At 40.2% G+C, this 20,797-nt stretch overlaps 1 protein-coding gene across 3 annotated transcripts in view; it reads left to right on the top strand.

Annotated features, from left to right (window-relative positions):
* Nucleotides 1-1,197: 1,197 nt before the first annotated feature.
* The window catches only part of dock4b (dedicator of cytokinesis 4b), a gene marked incomplete at both ends in the record, with an annotated part of 117,991 nt that continues 98,391 nt past the window's right edge, over nt 1,198-20,797 (top strand). For all 3 annotated transcript variants that reach the window (XM_079263285.1, XM_079263284.1, XM_079263283.1), the window contains one exon: nt 1,198-1,234. In XM_079263285.1, the coding sequence (XP_079119411.1) occupies nt 1,198-1,234 (37 nt within the window). The remainder of the gene's footprint in view (nt 1,235-20,797) is intronic.

Here is a 20,797-nt window from a genome sequence, read left to right on the forward strand (position 1 = left end):
CAGAGGTTTCATATTTTCTAAAACATGAATTGACGTGTGTTGAGGTCTATGTGGTAATAACTGACAGTAAAATTAACCTGAAGTAGCATGACTCAAACATAAAAAGGGTCGTAAGTAGATTAATTGTTATATTTGTACAATTTAATTCAATGGAAACATTTTAATGTTTTCTGGAAATTAAAAAAATATCAGTTCAAAAGAAGGTTCTTTTTTTTTTTTTTTTTTTTTTTTTTTAAATATGCTAATGATATTGCGAGAGCTTTTAATGCTAGTGGCGCTGATAGCAACGCTCCTAAAGTTTTACTGAAACAGTCTCGACAATTTTTAATAAAACTGTCATCCTACAATGATTAAATATGGAGTCATTAGGACTTTCGTGATTGTAATGACACAAACATGCTAACAGGAGGCCTAATGTAAATGAATGAAACAACACATATTGTTATAGATGATTTTTATATTTATTCTTGTTCTTTTCTCCTCATTATTATTATTATAGTTGTTGTTGTTATTGTTATTCTCTGTTTTGTTTACATTTTGCCACACATGAGTTTTGTATTAAGGTTAAAGTGTCAATTTCTGAAACAATTTTACTGCCACACAATATTAACGTACTTTTTTTTCCTGTTTCCACGCATTTAATTATCTTACTTTTCGCTGTATTTTACAATTAGAACACTATACAGTATTTAACCATATTCTATCTTCTTATCCATTGAAAATGTCGTGCTATATAAAATATTATGACAAATAAATTACAGAGATTGCCACTTTCCAGAACTCGTATTTTTTCAAGCGAAAAAAAAAACCACTATAATAATTTTACGGTGTTTATATATTTTTGTGATTATTATGATCAGAAATAAAGATAATGAATATAGTGAGATCGTTTAAAAATATATTAGATTTAAATATCTGCATCTTAATGTCACAAATTTAGAAATTTCACGCAAGTCCTTCCCAGCGCCCAGACTAGATTGTGAGATTTCCCACTGATCTTAAAGGCGACACGTCTCCGTACCACTACGAGCAGCAGCAGCAGCAGAAGCAGCAGCAGCAGCAGCATCGACGCTTTCTCCTTCTTTAACCTAAACAATGACTTCTACTACAGACCGGAGGAAAGCACACTAATAGAATGCGTTACACGGACACCAAACCCTACATTTCGCCGCTGACTTAAATGTTCCGACCGTAACCATGTGGATACCTACAGAACAAGAAAAATACGGCGTCGGTAAGTTTATCACCTTTTTGTTGTAAAACTGCTCTCCTCTGCTTTCACTTGCATGCAGTTGTCGGGCATGAGTGTTAATATGTAAATGGGCTTCACGAGGTGAACTGGGTGTATAATTGATGGTTTCCAGCACTGAAAACAGCTACAGTGAGTGATTGTTTTTACATAAGGGCACATCAACGCTCCGTCCAGTCCACGATCAGAGGTTGGATTTCACTTGAATGCCACATTGCAAAGCACAGGTTTGTTGCTGTAACCTCCACCGGTTCTCTATTTGCCATCACTCTATTTATATTGATTTTTTCCCCCTCATGTTTTGCCCTTTTCATGGCCACATTATGAACTACTATTCTGGAATACCATCGGAGTGTTTTCGCTCCTGCTGCTGCTTCGCTTGTTTGAATGGGAAAGCCAGCTTGTCTTAGTCTCACTGCTGCATCAGTGTTTTGCCCAAACATCTACTTATTCTTCGAAAGAGAGCCATATATAATGGAGAAACAAGAAGTGATGAAGGGATCATCGCAAACCCTGACTTGTCTGAGTCTGAAATTGCTGTTGAAGGTCCTGGAAATGTCTGCATCTTCCAGTGCATTGTTCCAGACAGGCTCAGGATCAAACAGTCAAGTGAGACAAACAAGCAACAACAACAACGCAACCCCACACAGGTTTATACGTCCTGTTACCCTTATTTATTTATTTATTTATTTTTAGAAAATAAGCAATGGGGAGCTCATTGAGACATGGCTGCTTAAAGGAGGCTTAAATGTCTCATATTCCCCAGAGATATCGTCTGCTCCATGTGTGATGCTGTGGCTCCTACATGCCTCAGCAGTCCCTGTGAAAACGAGCCAGTCATGCTGCTGTTGATGTTGCAAAGAAGTACTTTGAAATTAAAGTCATAGACAAATCAGTTTAATTTCTTGTGGTCTAAGTGGTTGCGTTCATTAAGCGATAAATGTTACCAAGTGTCCCTAAAAGAAAGAAAAACAAAAAAATAAAAACAATACACACAATCTGTGGTTAGTGAAGCATGGTGAACTAAAAGCCAGTTGGTGTCTCAGTGTCGCACTCTATGGTCTGGTCATTTGACTACTTTGCAAAAAAAATTTTTTCTGCTTCTGTCCTGTTACAGTTCCTCGTACATGTAAATGCCAAACATCTGACCCAAGTCACTTTGCTGTAGCAGAGTATTTAATCCTTTGCTGGACACAGTTCTCTAGAGCCCGCAGGCTCCGCGTTTTAATAGGGCCAAATAGATTTATTCCATTTAGCTACTTAAACCCATACCCCGCTGTCAAAGTTCACTTGGCTGGATAAAAAGAGAACATTTTTTTTAAAAAGCTAAATACTCAGCGTTGTCCCCAGACTGTTAGACGGTGCCCATTTAATTGGATTAAGGTTCTTTATCCTTTTTTTTTCTCCTCACAATAACAGCAATAAGACTCTTTTAATTGGCTGTGATTTATTCTTTAAGACGTGTCAGCAGTGTGTTTGTGGCTTGTTTCTTTTTGAGGAAGGAACAAGTGTGTTTTCCTGTTGTGAAATTCTGCTCACGTTGCTCACAAATATGCACACAAGTGTGCATACACACACAAAAATGGACAGTAGGAAGCTGTTCAGAAGTCAGTTTTAAGCATGCTAATGGTGGCTTGAAGACGTCAGCTTGTGCAGGTTAAATAGATGAAGTCTCAGGGTCAGCTGGGTGTTGTGTTTTGAGTCCATCAGCGCCTTTGAGGATTTTATTCATTCTGTGGGATCAAGTGAATCAATACAGACTTAAAAGAAGCTATTTGTGGTTTTAAGCAATATCTAAGGGTCAGGGTTTGGATTCAAAGGAAAGTTTATTATGTTGCCTTATCATTTGTGTTTTTTTTTTTTTTTTTTCCAGTGTCCATGTTTGAAAGAAAATGTGGGTGTCATGAAATCTCAACTCAAACCGTTCACCAGAGCTCATGCTTTCAGAGACTTGAATCTGTGTGGTTTAAGCATGTGTATTGCAGGATTAAGAGGCATGGCAAAGCAAGAAATCTGATTAGCTGGTGTAGAAATTGTTGGCCTATTTGGCACGGAAAAACATCCTTGTGACAAAAAAAAAGCCTCATTCTCATTATGAGTGTTGATCCTCACCTGGAATCTCCTTTGTGCCTGAACGAGTATTTGGTACCTTCTCTTATCTCTCTTGAACCTTTAACAAAACACAACATGTTATTATTGCACTGAATTTGCAAGTTGAGCTGGCATCTGTTTTTACTTTTTCCTGTATTAGATATCCTCATGGATATATTTGCTGGAGAATAGCCATGATATCTAAATATTGGTACAAGTAAATCCACGCATTAGCCATTTTTAATGTGATTTCCTCCAGGTGCTTTCAGCGAACACTTTATCCCCCTTTGAAAGGGAGGCTGGCTAACTAAAAGTGCTCAGAATTCCTTGATTCCGTGCAGGAACATTTGATCTTTGGCCAAATCAGGATGAGATCAGAACGTCTGTCTGTGTAATTGGATGGTTGCAGCGTTTGATGTCGATTCTCTTTCTGAACAGAACGGGACCCAAGCACAACGGGAGCCAACGCCATTCATGAAATATGAATGTACTCTCAGCGAGTTGATATTACGGCTCCCATTAGCCCACCACTGGAATGATTACTAGTTTTTAAGCTGGAATGACCTGATGAGATGACATTAATATCTGATTTCTAGATTGAGGCTTTATACTTATGATTTATGGCTTTAGATTTTAGGTTTATGTTGCCGGGTAAACGGGATGAGATATGAAGAGACATTAAGCGATGTTGATGATTTGAAAGGCTGATTCTCTGGTCACAAACGTACCCATAGATGTCAATATAAGTACACAATGGGAAATCTGTCACAAATATCACAGGAGACAAACATGCTTTGACTCAATAACTGGCTACAGAAAACACTTGAGGCTGAATTATGTCATGTTTATGAAGACTAGATGTTAGACAGAGTGAAAACCTTTCTCCTCATTAAGGGCCTTTGATACAACCAATCAAGCATGTCATTGCTCATCATAATTTCGACAAGTAATTAAACCATTTTAACGAGCTGCTTCGGATCGGTTTGTGTACAAGCCCAATTCTCTGCCGGTTGTTGATTGGAGGAGCTTGATTAACAATGCCGCTGCTTTTTCTGTCGTCGAGCGCGGTGGAAAGAGAAGCTAGCACCATCAGATAAGAACAGAATGGAGGGATGGTCTGACTGAACGCTCCTGCTCCAGGCCTGGCTGAGATGGAGGGCGAGCGTTGGGCCTGGGGCTTGCCTGTTCTCCCATGGCTGACATTGCTGGTCCTTCCCGTGGGAGGATGTCGCTGTGGTTGATGGGGTGCTAGAAGAGAAGGGGGGGTGTGTTGTGATGAGTGGTGTGTGAGAGGGTGCTGGCGCGTGTCAGGGGTGGACTCATTGTCGGGGCGACCGCCTTGCCCTGTTAGCCTTAAATTCAACCCCTCCCGTATCCCCTCTTCTCCACAGGGGATTAGCAGGTTGTTTCGATGGGGGCCCTGAGGCCCATTCCACCATTATACCCATGATTTCTTAATGCAGCAAGCCCCAGGGCGATGTATGGAAGATGGTAGGGGGAGGGGGCGTGGCGAGGTGAAGCCTACCAGCTTGTAATTGCTTCGTCTCCATCTGCAGAGATAGAGCCAAGCATCTTGTGTGTGTGCACACAATACTAGTCCAAGACAATAATTCAGCATGCAAAGAGGATGCTCTTGTGTGACTAAAACAAATGCACAATATAGAAAGAGATAACCATCTACTCCTCCATATGCACATCCTTTAATGGTTTGTGCACCCTATAAAGGTTAGATAAATCTACGTGGACATGTAACATATGACGGTATCGCTGTGCACTGATTCACCGTGACGGCAAAGCTGCTGTTGCGCAAACATGGAAGGAGACATGAGGAAATACTCCTGCTCCATTATTTAATTGATTCATGCTTCATTTACTATGGAGCTCCTCGCGTATGAAAACAAAAACAAGTCACAAAACCATTGTCTGTTTCTAATCAGGACACCCCCAGCACTGGAAATGGAGACGGTTGTGTGATCTCAGCCATGTTATTTTCAGGAATAAAAAATGTTTTACCTCCTCCCAGCTCCTCTTTGGTCTCCACAGAAAGAGGGAAGCTCTCTGAATCCCATTGGATTGGGGCGACATGTTCAAACCAATATGCTGTAATTGCCTGTCCACATCCATGTGTAATTTTCAGACTGGCAGCTCGGGGGGAGCTTTCCTGCATTTCCTCTCCACTGGCAGTCTATAGCATGTCCCTTCTGCTTTTGCTCAGAGGTGGATTGCTCAGAGGTTGTCAGTTACCCAGAATGCATATGATTACTCTTACAGTCATTGATAAAGCTGCTTTTCCCATTAATCGTTGGTAACACAGGTGAATTCTTCTCCGAACCTACAGACTAACTCCTCTATTGATCAATTAATCACAAGCTCTTTAAAATGGCCAACTCAACGATTCAGGGAAATCTCTTAACTGATGCAATGTAAATGTGGTCTATTGGCAATCACCTTGAAGTTATTTCAGATGCAAATACTTGCAACACAATCTGGCAGCTGGCACCTGCAAAAAAAAAAAAAAAAAAAATTAAATATTAAAGCTGCTTGCCTTTGGCTAGCATTGCTGTTATGAAATAATTTGCGCTTGATGTAGAGCGTGTCAGCACTCCTCTTTTCCTCAGTATCAATCCGCAGTCCCTGTGCGAGAGAGGTTAATGGGATATGTCCTATTAGGAATTCAGCAGCTTAACTGATCAGTAGCACCCCTGCAATGTAAGCAATGGAGAAGTGATGCAACATGTGCGTGTGTGTGTGTGTTTTGTTGTCGTCTGTGGGGGCTGAAGGAAAAGAAAATGACTGACATGTCATTTTCATAAACGAACGCGGTGACAATCACAATGATTGGCGGGTGAGAGGAGCTGCTCGAGCATCCAGACACTTTTTTTTTTTTGCTTGTTCACAGCAGAAAAGTGATTGCCTGGGCTAACATCAGCTATCTGTGGCCTGTGGCTGTGATGCAGGATTATGTGTATTGACCATAAAGGAAGTGGTCATTGATTAGTGTGACCTAGAGCATCAAAGCTTCCATTTTCCCCCATAAACCCCGCTTTAATGGTAGCTACCTCGACCCATCCGAAAGTTGCTAAAACCCAGAGTGCTCAGTTCATTATTAACATGGTGATAAAAAGGAGTAATTGTCTGTTGAGTTTAAATCCAACTTCATTAATGCATTATTAATGGATAATAAAGTGTCAAGGCTTGCTTAAGGAACATATGCATAATTTACGAATGTAAAGCGCTAATGGCCACGATTGTCTCTGTCTTAAATTACCCTGGTAGTTCGTGACTATAGAGCCAAGCTCTAACACTGTTATTCTTACAGTAACAGCGGGGGGATGCGTAACAGAGATGCCTTGGTCCAGTTCTTTGTTTTGATCTTGCAAACGATCTAATTCGTTGTGGGATGATTTAACCTCATGGGGTCAAATCTTTACATATCCTTTTTCTTGATCCTCTCTGTCCTGTCCGCCCGTACATATGTGAATACATTTGGAAACTTTGTACAGAGAAATAATCACATCTTCTCCTTTTCTTTTGGTCGCTTAGTTTAATGAGGACTGGCAAACAGAAATAGGGTTCATTACAGCCAAAATCTAATAAGTACTTGAATGCTTTTGATACTTAACATAATTCAGTCTTGTGCTAATTATATATAATTGCTGTGCTCTGACTTGGACGTTTTAAAGAGGCATACTTTTCTGTGCTACACAGTTTTGCTGCTCATATCTGTAAAAAAAAAGAAAGAAAAAAAAGCCAGTTTTAGTGGATAGGTTTATGGTAGAAGAGGCTAATCGGATTTGAAATAAAGCTAATGGGATATTGTATGTTTTGCCTGTAGTCTGTAAGAGCATGTAGACCAAACAGTTCTATGTGGACTAAGGAGCTCTGTGAAGGACAGCGTATCTTCAAGGACTTTTTTTTTTTTTTTTCTTGTTTCAAGTGCATCGCTGATGGGAACGCTGAGTTATGATGTAATGGCAAAGTCTTAGGTAGGAACAAGTAAAAAAAAAGCATATTTCAGCTGTTGTGTAAAGGACTGATAAACCATTGGCTTCATTATGACAACATTTTTCTCTATATATTGCCTTTCCTAGAAAAAAAAAGTTGTTTATACAATTAGCTTTTAAGAACTAACAAATTCTTTATTTCTTTTTATTTCTTCTATTTTTGCAATGGTGAATTGGAGTGTTTTGCACTTATGCTCTACTGGTCATTAAACACTTATTCCAACCCCAATTACAAAGAAGTGCATTTTACAATTTATAAAATGTAATAACTTGCAAACCTCATAAACCTACGTTTTAGTATCTGTGGAACGTAAAAACCATATGAGATATTAGAGCATTTTACCATTTAATGAGAAATATTAGCTCATTTTAAATTTAATGGCAGAAATACATCTTAAGAAAATTAAAACAGGTGCAACAGAAGGCTGAAAAATAAATCAGAAATAACTGCGGGACCATTTGACAACTCATTTGGTTTATTGTCAAGTCTGCAATATACTGTCCAAAAGATTTGGGAAGAGTTTTTGGAAAATGTTTCTCAATGTAAAACTGCAAATAGCGTGAAGATCCCACAGTCTACAGTTAATATCAAGAAATTCAGAGAATCCGAGGAATTTCTGTGTGGATGGGACAAAGTTAAAGGTCAAACCTGGAGGCTCTGGATGTTCAGGTCACTAAGCAAATTAATCAAATTAAAAAATGAGCCAATATTTTCCATTAAAGTTGGTAAAATGTCACAGTTTCAACATTAGATATGGTTTTCATGTTCTGTTCTGGGATATTGGCTTAAGATATTCTATATTTATTTACATTTCACATGGTCCCAATTTTTGGTGGTTTGGGGTTGATTCACTGAACCAGTCCCCATAAGGCTTCTTCACAGATGGTTCTTCTCACGCAAGGAAAGCTCTTTCTCTGAAACACCGTCCACATTTCCTGTGGGTGGAGGAAGACATTCACTGAGTTAATGAATAAAAACGCTGGCACTCTGTTCTTGAGACTGTGTCTGGATCACAGCTATGGACTCTCCATGTACACAGACATGTTTTCCAACTCCTGAGTCATCCTGCTGTAATGGTCACAAAGAAAGAAAATGACAGAAAAAGAACTTTCTGTTCCTCTAAACATCCTCAGTTGTATTTTTTTGCATAGTTATTTTGTTGTAAACTTGCGCTCTAAAGTTTTCATTATGTAGCTCTTAAAAGCATCTCTGTTTAGTTTTGGTCATTTTGTACAGTTAGGAGATGTCAGCAGAATAAACATCCTGATTAGTCTCATTGAAAGGGACAGAAACACAGGTGAGAGGTCACAATACTGACAACTGGTGATAAGCTTGACCTTGGCTGGGTGTTCCCTGTGTGGCGGCGTCCAAACTTGGATACCTATCATCTGTCTCTCCTCTAGTCTTTCATTGCCGTCACTTTTAATTAAACAGAAATGCTTCAGTTTTTCCTGTCATGATCGTTGGCTGTCTCACTTTGTCTCTGTCATCTCCACCTCTGCTCTTCTGCTGTTTATTTCCATAGAGTGAGCTTTTTCCAGATGCAGCTGGTCATACCGTGATGACCCTTGTCTTATACACTGCTTCTTTTTTTAAACCATTGCTCCATCACTTCTGTTCTGTCTGGATTTTTTCCCCCCCCTTTCTCTCAGTAGCCCACTTCCTTCTGTCTACACTGCAATCTGTTTCACCTTTATCTCTCTTGCACATGCATCTCCCTCTCCCTGCTCTCAATCCATACTCACCTGTCCCAGATATCCCCAGATACTCAGTGTGAGTGTGTGTGTGTGTGTGCACGTAAGGGTTTATGTGTGGAATTGTGTGCGAGTACGCATGTTTCTGTATTGTATATTTGGTGTGTGTCTGAAAATGACTGAAGACCACAGTCACCACTCGGGCTTTATTGTAGAATGGTGGCTACAGAAGATGTTATGTACTTTTTTTTGTCGTGCTTTATGCACTCCGTAGGATATAACCAAACATGTTTCCATTTATGGAAATATCACACTTTAAAATTTAATGTGAAAACCCAGAAAAGTGCTGCTCTAAAGATGCGAGAACACAACATAAAACCAGTGGTTCTGCATTTAGTACCATTGAGGTTTCAAGTGTTGAAACGTATGAAAGTATTTTTGGCTCCAGCTGACTCAAATCAATTAACCATCCGGTTGGATTGATACTACGAGGCTGTCAGCAAGGCAGCAGCCGCAAATATTTTTGGACTGTTTGCAAAATCGTTCCACAAAATGGTCATTATCTAGTCATATCCGAGCAACTGTAACTAATCAGTATCGTATTTATGAGTCTCGTGGGCAGCTTTGTTTTATACAGATACGGATGAATGGATAAAATGCTTAATTCTCTTTAATATAAGACACTATTTTGAAAGCATAGTGCTTAAACAAGGCAAAAACCAGGGTGGTTTATCTGTGCACAGGGTATCATTTTAGATGAGTTGTTGATCATTCAAATTTCTTAATCCTTTGAAACACCTGTCCGAATCATGTCAAACCTACAAAATAGAAGCAAGTTCTTTTAATGTACATACAGGAGATTGTGGACCATAGCTGTTTGGTTTCATTGGATCCATCCAAGCAGGGCTGCACTACTTGTTGCAATCGACTAATGGCACATTTCTGCAAGCAGCTCACAGAAGAAGGTCTCGGTTTTATTCAATTTGGATTAATATGTCTTTGGATAATGTGCTCCAAGAACCAGTCGGATTAGTCTAAACAGGACTGCTCACATGGAAGTGATTAAGTTAAATCACCATGTTACAGATCGATTGCAGCATGAATCAAATCAAATTGAATCGCGGTATTGTGGTTGAATTTGTGATATCAGTAAACTTTTAATTGTTATTTATGCCTCAAGATATAAACAGAACTGATATTTTTGAATAAACAATGTGTATGTGAGAATCCGGGAGCATGTTGCACCTGAATAAGAGGATAAAGAATCTCTTTGGTTGGATTTTGGGATGATAAACCTACCAATGTTATATATTTACTAGCATTACTTGTCTATTACACTCCAGTGTTCTGATTTTATATCTGCTGCAAAATGCTGACAAATGGCCAGATCAAAGAGGCAAAGATGTCATTCTCGGAGTGTGTTATCAGGTAGGCAGATGGTGAATTCATGTTTCCCTGGGCTTGGTCCAGGTCCAATTTCTTCATGTCCTTGGTATCTGCTATATCGTTCTTTACTTTGTGGAACATAAAGCTGTTGGTCCTGTTAAGATTTATCCTGCTTTGCTTCAGCTCCTCTTGTGTTTATCTCATTCATTCATAGCATGTTTTAGCTTCAGAACTGACCATGAGAATCATTGGTGCAAATAGCTACTTGCATGTCCACAGGTATGTCTTTTTGGTCTATATTGACTGTTGACTCAGGAGCTGTGGGAGTGACATTGATCACTTTAGATCCCTCACTGTCTTCGCTGAGATTGAACTGTGTTTCCCCTCTCCATCCCTCTCTCTCTGTGTAAAGCTCACGCTGGGAGGATCAGCTGCTGCTTGGCTGATTTCTCCCTGACCTTGGCTGCTTCTTCTTGTCTTATTACCTGCCCGATGTGTGTCTGTGTGCGTACGCTTCAGCGTGTATATGGCTTGTACATTTGCTCTTTGTCACCTTTGAGGTTTGTGGGTGCGAGCGATCTGTATCCTGCTCTCGCTGTGCCGTTGAGATGATTGCCTGGCTGTCGTCTGTGTGTGAAGTGCTGGCTCGCTGCTTGTCGTCCTCACCACTCCTCCCTCTGCTCCCCTCACTTCCTCTTTTTCTGCACACAGACTGGAAAGCGAGGTTGATGTCAGATTAGCTTTGTTTAAGGGTGTTTGATTGCTTGGTGCAGTGTTATCTTCTTTTCGATGTTCGTTTAAGAGACGCACGTTTTTAAGCTGATTGCGATTGATTTTTTTTAAACTTTCATTTTATTTTAAATGTTCCATTCTGTGGAGGTTTTTCTTCATTTAGATTTTTATAATAGATTACAACTTCATGAGATTGACTTGGATATTTGTGATATCTGTGACAGAGCTTCAAATTCTAAATAGTTGAAAATTGTCTGGTTTTTCCCGGCTGACTTTCATGAACACCTAAATGAATTGTGCGGGTGATGCAGAGTATCTCCTCCGAGTCTTTTTAATTCATCAGGTTGACTAAACCTCCAACTGCGACCCAGTTAGCTTCTCACATCTCCTTTCATTTCAACCTTCTTCAGGCACTGTTGCTCCTCGGATTGTTTACCCAGATAAGAGGAAAGCATTCAAACCAGAGAAGCAGAGTTTTTATTTTATTGTTTTGTTTTCCCCCTAAATGAATAATAAAAGACATCTGAGCTGCTGGATCATCTGATGTTTTGTTTGTTTATGGAAAGAAGACCAACAGTTTTCCTCCTTTTCCCCCCACATCATTGATTGAATGGGGTCCTTTCAGTATTCTTCCAGCATCACTGAGGTTGGCATTGTGGCACATTGTAGGTTTCATTTGCTTTGTTTGGGTTCTTTTTTTGGAAGTTGCAGAGGATTTCTTCTTTTGATGCAGCAGACTGGGCTTTTATCTTCCTGGCATTTAACCCCTTAAGGGTCGGACTATTTTTGAGGCTCACAGCTAAAAAAAAAAAACAAAAAACAAAAAAACATCCCTATTTATTGTAACTAAAAGGAAGCCAATTTCAACAGACTCTGGGCTCTTTTGATCACAACTACATGGAAGAATCCTGAAGCATGATGAGTCATTGATGATGTGTTTGAACCTATTCGAAAAATCCTTGTCTGCAGGTCAGCTCATTTGTTGTAATATCAATAAAGCAGAACAAGTGCAACAGGGCACTCAATAAAATACATTGAAATTAGACATTTTAACCTAAAATTGTCCTTCTGGTATGTACCAAGACCTCCATTCTGTTGTTACGTTAAAAAAAAAAAGAAGAAATAACTTCGTTTTCTTTCATATTCAGCATGAAACTATCAAAAATTGTCCCTTGCCCCACAAGGAGTTAAACCATTTGCATTATTGAATAGCAGCTAACAACTTATTCATTTGGTTGCAAGAAAGGAAGAGACATGCATTGGACAATTATTTGTTTTTTCTTGTGAAAGCAGTCATTTCTTTTACATTTAGGAAACTAGTCTTGCAGAAACTGAAATGAGAAGATAAACCAAAAAGATAAAACAGAGTGTGCCAGTGGGCTGGAAATGATGCTATAGCCAGCAGCAGATAGGCTAAGCTTGGCATTGATACGAAAAGCATGCGAACTTAACTAACCTGGTTTTATCAGATAATTTAAAAAATCTGCGTATAAAGGTAGTCCTTCTTCTTTTACAGTTTAAGGGGTTCTATTTGCAACAAGTGTTACTGGTGTTATGATCTAATTTTGGTCTCTTTGTAACATACGGTTCTAGTATCAGTTTCCCTACCTGCAGACAAAAAAAGGACAAATAAAGGACACCCAACTGTGGTGAAATTGCCTTGAAGAGCTCTTGTTTGCTAAAATCCTAACCCCCCTCTCCAAACATCCACCTGGTGCCTTTATTTTCCTCCCACCCTTAGGGTAGGGAGTGTGAAGAACTATAAGCAGAAAGTGGTGTTGCTAAAAGCAGCTGAAATGGATCTCCTTTGTGTAGTTGCGAGAAGGGGGAAATGCGAAGGAAACCCCCCCACTGTGGAGGCCTTTGTGCATGGTGTAAGAGCTCTGGGACTGGGCGATGAAGGCGGATGGACACCTCGGGCAGCTGGTTTAGTACATCAGAAGAGTTGACAGGAGGCAAGGGTTTTGTTTGTATGCGTAGTGGAAATGTGTAACACATGAGCATAAACTGTGATCCTATAGTGACTTCCCTCCCAGTTGGGGATGGCTTTTGTACCTTGTGAGGCCCCTGGCTATTTTTGCTAACAAGCAATTTGTGTTAAGAGCTGGCCTCAGTTAAAACACACAGGCACTGGCATGAAAATGACACAAAAGCTGGGATTGCTTCCTGAAAAAAATGCTTGCATTTACTTGCATTTGTTTCTTAAAATCCTACTTAACTAAGATAGTTTTGTTACTCCAGGGAATGCACTTCACTTCAAGGACATTTCAATGTAAAAATAGCATTACAGCCCGTCAGTAAGTATTTTCCTACAGAGTAATCTCTGCTGTTAATGGATCAATAGTGGAAATCTCTTTTCGGATCATGTATCACCCTGCCTATTTATCAACAGCCTAATGACCTCCCAGTGGTGCTATTTTGTCCTCGATGGTGATCACAAATCCCAGTATCATCTTCCAGTGCTTTTGGCCTTTTGAAGGAAGACACTTTCATGTTATATCATTAGTTTAACTTGAAAGAGTGGTGAGAAGGATATCTTAAGATCAATGAGTTAACGTCTCTTGTCTGTGAAACATGAATCCCATCCTCTTGACTTTGTTCACGCAGCACTTCAAGAGCTTGCTGCTGCACATGTGCTGAAGAATCGGGATGTGTTTGTTGTTCCATTACCCTCAAAAATAAACTTAATTGAAGTAGTGCAGAGCAAAGCGCATTCCTCACGGACAGGATACATGTGAGCTGCTTGCATACCCAATCAGATGCTGAGCTGAAATGAGCATCGCTGTCTTTCTTCCTGTCTAACTTCTTTTTCTCTCAGACCAGCCCGGGTCTTATGCGATTGCACGCTGACGTAATGACTGCGTGAATGCTAAAAATACCGACGCACAAATGGAGCATGTGTCACTGCACACATCTATGGCATATGTTGCACGATGGCTGCTGATGCTGCTGCTGTTTCCTGAAGCAGGAAAGAAAGAAGGTTCAGACTTGCTTGCAACTGTGTAGTGGATACTTGGGCGACATGACATGTATGTGATTAAGCTCAGATCCAGTGGTTTAAATTTCTGTATCTACATGTTAAGGAATTAGTCATTTCTTAACATACTGCAACAGCGTCTCTGCTAGCATTTGAGTTCAGAGTTTAGTGTGGTAACGGTGGTGATTGAATGAGCTTGTACCATGCCATTGATTTGCAGTGGAATGTTTCCAGACATCATCAGTGGTGATGCGTCACCCGTAAGCTCCCCCCGGACCCTCATCTGGACTGCAGCCATAATCCTCTTTGCACAGGCTGTCCTAATGCACCAGTAACCTTAACATCACCACCTTTGAATACAAACTGGGTAGCAGTGGCTGGCTGTAGCTGTGCTTGTTTGGGGTAAAACTCTGATAGGTGACAGTTTTACTCATAAACAGGTAAGGTCATCCTTATGTTTGCACTAAGAATGGGTGTGATTAGAAACATAAGATGATGGTCAATATTTACACATTTAATCAAATTTTTTATTTTTATTTTTATTTGAAATATTACATAATGGGATTCGGGCTTGGTAGGAACTTTATAAATTGGAAAAATAAACTTGTCTCCCCATTTTGAACCTCAAAGCATCCTCAAAACAAATCCCTTCTCATCACCAGGATTTGCATTTACCACCCAGCCTCCATCCTCATTCTTAATCATATGGAAATCAAAGCTAAACAACATAATTGGATTGGTTGAGCTTCCCTTTGAGGTCTGGAGAAGCATAGTCACAGTCAAATATTGCCAACTAACATTGGTTGTAGAAGGTTTTTACTTTAGCTTGGTGCTTTGACTGAGTGACCTTAAAGTGGAGTTGCACAGTTATGTTATCCTTGTGCTACTGTTAACCAGAGTTAGTTGTTTTTATGAAATGAAGCTGATGAGGCAATGTGACTAAATCTGAGCTTTGGTCAACACATCTGTGACTGTTTTTGTGGATATTTTTGATTCCAATAAGTCATTGGAAGTTTTTATTTTTCCAAGTTTGTAGCTCATGCCTACAGTCCTCATATTGATGATAGAATGCATTTCCCACAAGATTATATTTGATTAAAGCCAATAAAGCAAATGTAATTGGAGTCTGAAGACACCAACAAGGTCTCCAGTTGCCAGGCAACCTAGCATTTGACAGTTATCATCACTACCTGACTCATGCTTGTTATGTTTGGGCAGTTTGGCCTGCTCAGTTTTCTACCTGATTTATAGTTTTCTTTCATTTAGATGACAGCTGTCAAATTCATAAAGGTTTTAAATGCTTCCACTTGATTCAGATTAAATGTATATCCCCAACAGCTTGCTTTCAAGCCTGTTAATGACCCAATCATTTAAGTCAGTTATGTTGAAGAAGGGAAAGATCTAAAAAAATTCAGGACAATATTGCTTAAAGATTGGAATATGACATCCTCGCTTTGGAACTTTAGTTTGGTATCGTCTTCACACCAGCTTGAATTCTAGAAATATATAGGTTCTTTTATTCAGTCTATGGAGAGGGTAATGGTTGACACAAAAACCTTAATGTCATGTATGTGAGCATTGGTTAAATAGTCAAAAATGACGAAGTGAATGAAATAGATAACAAAAGAAAAACCACCGAAATGCTTTTTTTTTTTTATATTGATGAGGTGCTTTTGCATCTTCAAAGCACCTATATGCAGAAAATTGGCTTCACTCCTCAAGATAGGCTTATATTCAAACTTTTAAAAACTCTTGCATTAAATTTGATTCTGGACTGTTCATACAAATATTAAATAGAAATCTTGAAAAATATCATAAACTTTATAGATATGGTGAATAAAGTTGCGGTTCATAAAATCTTTTATGAACTATATACGTCTTGTCCTGTGAATGACCTGCCAATCAGACAAAAGGTGTTGAGTCTGAACAAAAGGGAGAGTGATATGACAACAAAAAGAGATGAGGTTACGAGTGAGCTGGAGATACTGAGGCAGAGAGAATAGCAAAGAACGCATTGTTGATTGTCGGTCCACATGGAGTTCCTTCTCAGAGTCGGGCTGCCAAGGCTGGCAGAGCACCGTCCCAGTGCATCTCTATCTGCCCCGCCGAGTTAAAAGAACTCTCTCTGTAGCTCATTAGAATCTTTATACTTTTTGCCCCTTCAGGGAGTGTCAAGCATTGACTGGGTACGAAAATGCGGCTACCTTTCTACTTTGTATAATGGAGTTCCCAAGCAACTGTGGGAGGAGAAAAACAAAGATGAAATTAATCACTGCAGCTTTGTCCCTCCCCGTTCTCTCATCCTTCCTCTCCCTTCAAGTTCAGGGCTTCTGACGACTTTTTAACTAGTTATGTTTAATTACACACGGCTTTAGATGGAGCACACGGCTGCTGTTGACCTAAATAAGGAAACTAGGGCATTTTTTTTCCCGGACTACCCCCCCCAACTTTCTTACTCTGTTTATTGATTTTGTCTGTGTGGAACGAAGCGCAAGCAAATTAGCAGAGCGCGGCCATCAGTTTGACACCCTCACTCTGTCCCCATCCCAACATTCTTCTGTCTGGCTGCTGCATCTGAATTTATCCACATTTACTTCGACTTCCAATTTGCTCTGAAGTGTGTGGAAATGGAAATGGGATTGTCCTCCATTTGGGATTCCTGACAGGATGAGAGCCACTTTGAAACAAATTGAAGAACAAACCTCTTTGTTCACACTGATATGGTTTCATTAATAGGCAAGATTAAGCCAGGAAAGCTGAAGAGGCTATTCAAGTCAAAGCAATAATCTTAGCAAGCGCTTGTGATTTTTTTTTTTTTTTTTTCCTCATATTTTGTGTGTGACAGTTGAGTCTTGGTTAATTTTTTTTGTTTTTACAGTGCGAGATGCTTCGAGAAGGAAGTCTCTCGAAAACTTTTCCTCTGGTTCTTTCAGTCAGAGCAGCTCTCGACTGTAATTTCCTACGTGGTTTGCTTTGACAAACACTCCTCTCTGCAGGCCCTTTTTGACTGAATTTCCCTCCCGAAAGGAGCCAGTCCAAAACCACAGTGGTTCTGTCTATTTTTCTTCTGCTCCAACCATCCGAACACTAAGTTCCACCACCCTGGGAGTAATCCTCCTTGATCCATCAATGGCATGCAGCGTACAGGAAAATAGTTCCGACGACAGCTGAACCCTTTAGGCCTGGAGGAATGTTTGACCACGTGCGCACACAAACACAAACACTCAGGCCATACATTGACACACAATCGGTGCAGAGTAGAACAGAGCGCCAAGTTGCCATACAGGCTTATTAGCTAATTTTCCTCTGTTTCTGTCAACTCTGGATAAACATGAAAGCAATTCTTTGGAGTCAGTCTTATTTTTTTGTGTTTTTTTGAGGCCTACACTCACTGGAAGCAAGCTCCATATGAGGTGACAAATGCTCTTATGAGGAAGGAAACTTGTTTCCTACAAAAAAAATCCCCCTTTATAGTCACAGGTTAAAGCCAGTATTTGATGTATTCAACAACTTCTTGCATTGCTTTTCCACTTTTTTTTAATATGTGTGTGTGATTAATCCATCTATATTACAGCGAATGCCAGGATGACTGGCATAGCAACAAGCCACATTATCTAACCCTCATTTTTCCGTTTTCAGTCCAAGCCTCACTTGATAGGAAAGAATGACTCAGTTACATTCATTCTTTCGACATATCTTGTGGCTCATGGAAAGCTGAATGCACATCACATGAAGATATTTTATCTTTTTCTTTAATCTAAGGCTCAACTTAGATGGCAAATTCCGTACTTGTCAGTTTTCTGGGTCTTGCCGTCTTGTCGTTATTAGTTCAGCTCAATTGAAGTCTCCACCTCAAATGGCTGCCTCCGCTCTTTCTACCCTGCTGTGCTTGAAGGGTTTCATGGCAGAGTGTTGAAACTCTGCATTGCTCATTGCCTGTGATATTCAGTGGTGCAGTTGAATGGCTGTTTGTTTGGGGACCCTTAGAGTTGTAAACTGGAAACTGAAAAACAGCTTTTCTGTCGGTATCATGACTAAAACCTCATATCATGATATAGCTCATTCTATATCCCCCATAATTATATACATCACGGTCATAGACTTTATATAAAGAGATGGACAGAGTCTCCATGACGTCACCCATAGGTTTCTGAAGAGCTGAATTGAAGTTCGGTGGGCGGTCCCTACCGTCGCCATGTTGGCAGCGTCATGCGCGTCGTCTCGCCCGCAAAATAGAAATATGGGCAAAGAGGTGGAACTGAGAGGGCAGCCCTGAGCGTCATGGCAGATGATTGACATCGAGCGAACTCCGAACTTTCTGTAGCTAAAAGCTAACCGAGCTAACCCCGAGATAACGGGAGCTACCCAGCTAACGGAGGTAAGCGGGCTAAAGCTAAGTCACGTTGTTAACCGGCTAAAAGCCGCGGTTGTTCTACGTTCTTCTTACTTGAAGCCAGAGATTGGTACCTGTCAATCAAAAGGACACGCCCCTAAATTTGCCAAACTTGCCCATTTTAAATTACTTTAAAATGGGCGAGTTAGAAAAAAATTCACTCCCCCCACAGTCATCATGAAAGTAAACCTGACCTACAAACCGAAAATGGATTTTTGAACCAGGCTGTAAACATCTTTATTTCTGCCGTTAAGTTGGCCTTTTTAACATGGGAGTCAATGAGGATTTGCTCTGTTTTGGAGCCAGCCCCTAGCGGATGAGAGGGGAACTGCAGTTTTATGCACTTCCACATAGGCTTCACTTTTAACCACTGGAGGTTGCCGCTTGATCACGGTATAAAATTGTTTGCACAATTTTGTGTCAGTCATCAGTTATGTGTATGATGTGGTTGGCAATGGCGGCAGTAATGTCCTTCCATCTGGGGGAACTATGGCCGCATGATGTTTCGCGGGTAAATGCCTGTTGCAGCGTTTGCCTCTGGAGTTTATTATGAGGATTTCGCCACCACTTGATGCTGCTTTTGCGGTTTTTGCTCATTGACTTTATTCTTTATAAAGCTCATCTTGATGTAAAATACTGCAGTTAAGCCCCTTATTGTGGTGTAAACAATAGAACCTCATATGAAACGATAGACATTTTCTATTATCCAAAGGATATTGTCATATCGCCCAGCCCTACAGTATCATACTGTAAACAATACTGGAAGAGCAATTTACTATGAATTTTACTATTAAAAGCCTTTAAAGTCTTCATTATGTAATACAAATGCATTATTATATTTAAGTAATCCTAAAGATTTTTACTGGAGTGTGTAAACATCTTAGTAATCTGAAAATTTGTGGTGATGCTCATCCCTACATAAGAACCCCTTTTATCTGTCACTAAACTATCCATCTGTCGCAGGTCCTTCCACGTGGTGTACATGGCATTTTCTCCATGTCTCCATTCGATTTGCTTGATGTGTTGCTTCACAGGATTCCCGTTAAGCTTCTATCTAAGCCACTCTTTTCCCCCCATAAAGAGAAGCTGACACATTCAGAGCAGGTTCTTATTGAGAAGCAGCAGTTCCATGTCAGCCCGGCTGGCTTAGCTGATAATAAGGTATGCTTCAGTGGCTTGTATTTGTGTAGCACCTGCCATCTGGGTGTCCTTGAGTTGGGCTGCTAAGTGCGCATGTGTGTCGCTTCTTGTGAAGTGGCTTCAGTCGCCCTGGCTGTGCTGTGAGGCTATGATTGTCTGGTAGCGTGTAGATTGTTTTTTTTTTTTTTTTTTTCTTGATCTCCACCATCGATGTCAGCAGTCCTTCCTGCTCCTCACGTGCATGCAGTTAATCTGAGCAATCCAAACCGGCATCTGCCATCTCAGCATAGATGAACAACACTGTGGGGTTTTGCTTTCACTCACACTGTTGCTTCAGTTCATGCTCTCCTCATCCAGTCTCTCCGTCTTTGTTTGTCACTGAAGCCTTTGTTTTCGTTTCTCAGCTGAATAAAGGCTACTGGGCCAAGATTTACAGTGAATGTACAGAGACACTTCACTATTGGAAATCTAGCTCAGCGGGCTTTTTGCTCTCTGCTTTAGGCGTAAAAACAAGTCTTGGCCACAGGAGAGACATGGGCGCAAATAATATCAATGATTTGAATTTGATCCAGCTGTCTGAGTTTGAGTTCAATTGTAAATGTTGTCATCTTTTCCTCCTTCTCATTTTGTCCCATTCCCTTCACAATCCAGCTGGTTCTCCTCCATAGGGTATGCTCTATCCTTTACATACTGAAACAATGCTTTAAAAGGGCATCTGCGTTTGGCCTCATTGCTAACAGAGGACTCGTGATTCGTGCTGTAATGAGATGAAAGTGGCCGCAGAAGTCAGACTAAAATCTAACCCACAGTTCACTGACATCTCTCCCAATTCTTTATGTGGAAGTTAAAGCCTTATTGCTTCATTTGAAGGCTAGCTTTGTGTGCTTTCCTGTGTTTAACTGTTGAGACAATGGTTGTTGCTTTTTGGTACTGCGTTGACAGCTCCAGCCATGTGCATAGATTTTAAAGACATGGACATCAACTAGATAAAGTGGTGTTTGTATGTTTAAAAAGCAAGGCTGTGGTTTTTCACAGAAAAGAATGTGTGACATGTGTTTCATTTCCTTATTACCCTCACAAGAATAGCTCTGTTTCATTGAGCGCTGCTAAGTGGTCTTGTGTGATTATGA

The sequence above is a fragment of the Telmatherina bonti genome (assembly GCF_933228915.1).
Source record: "Telmatherina bonti genome assembly, chromosome: 23".
NCBI lineage: Eukaryota > Metazoa > Chordata > Actinopteri > Atheriniformes > Telmatherinidae > Telmatherina > Telmatherina bonti.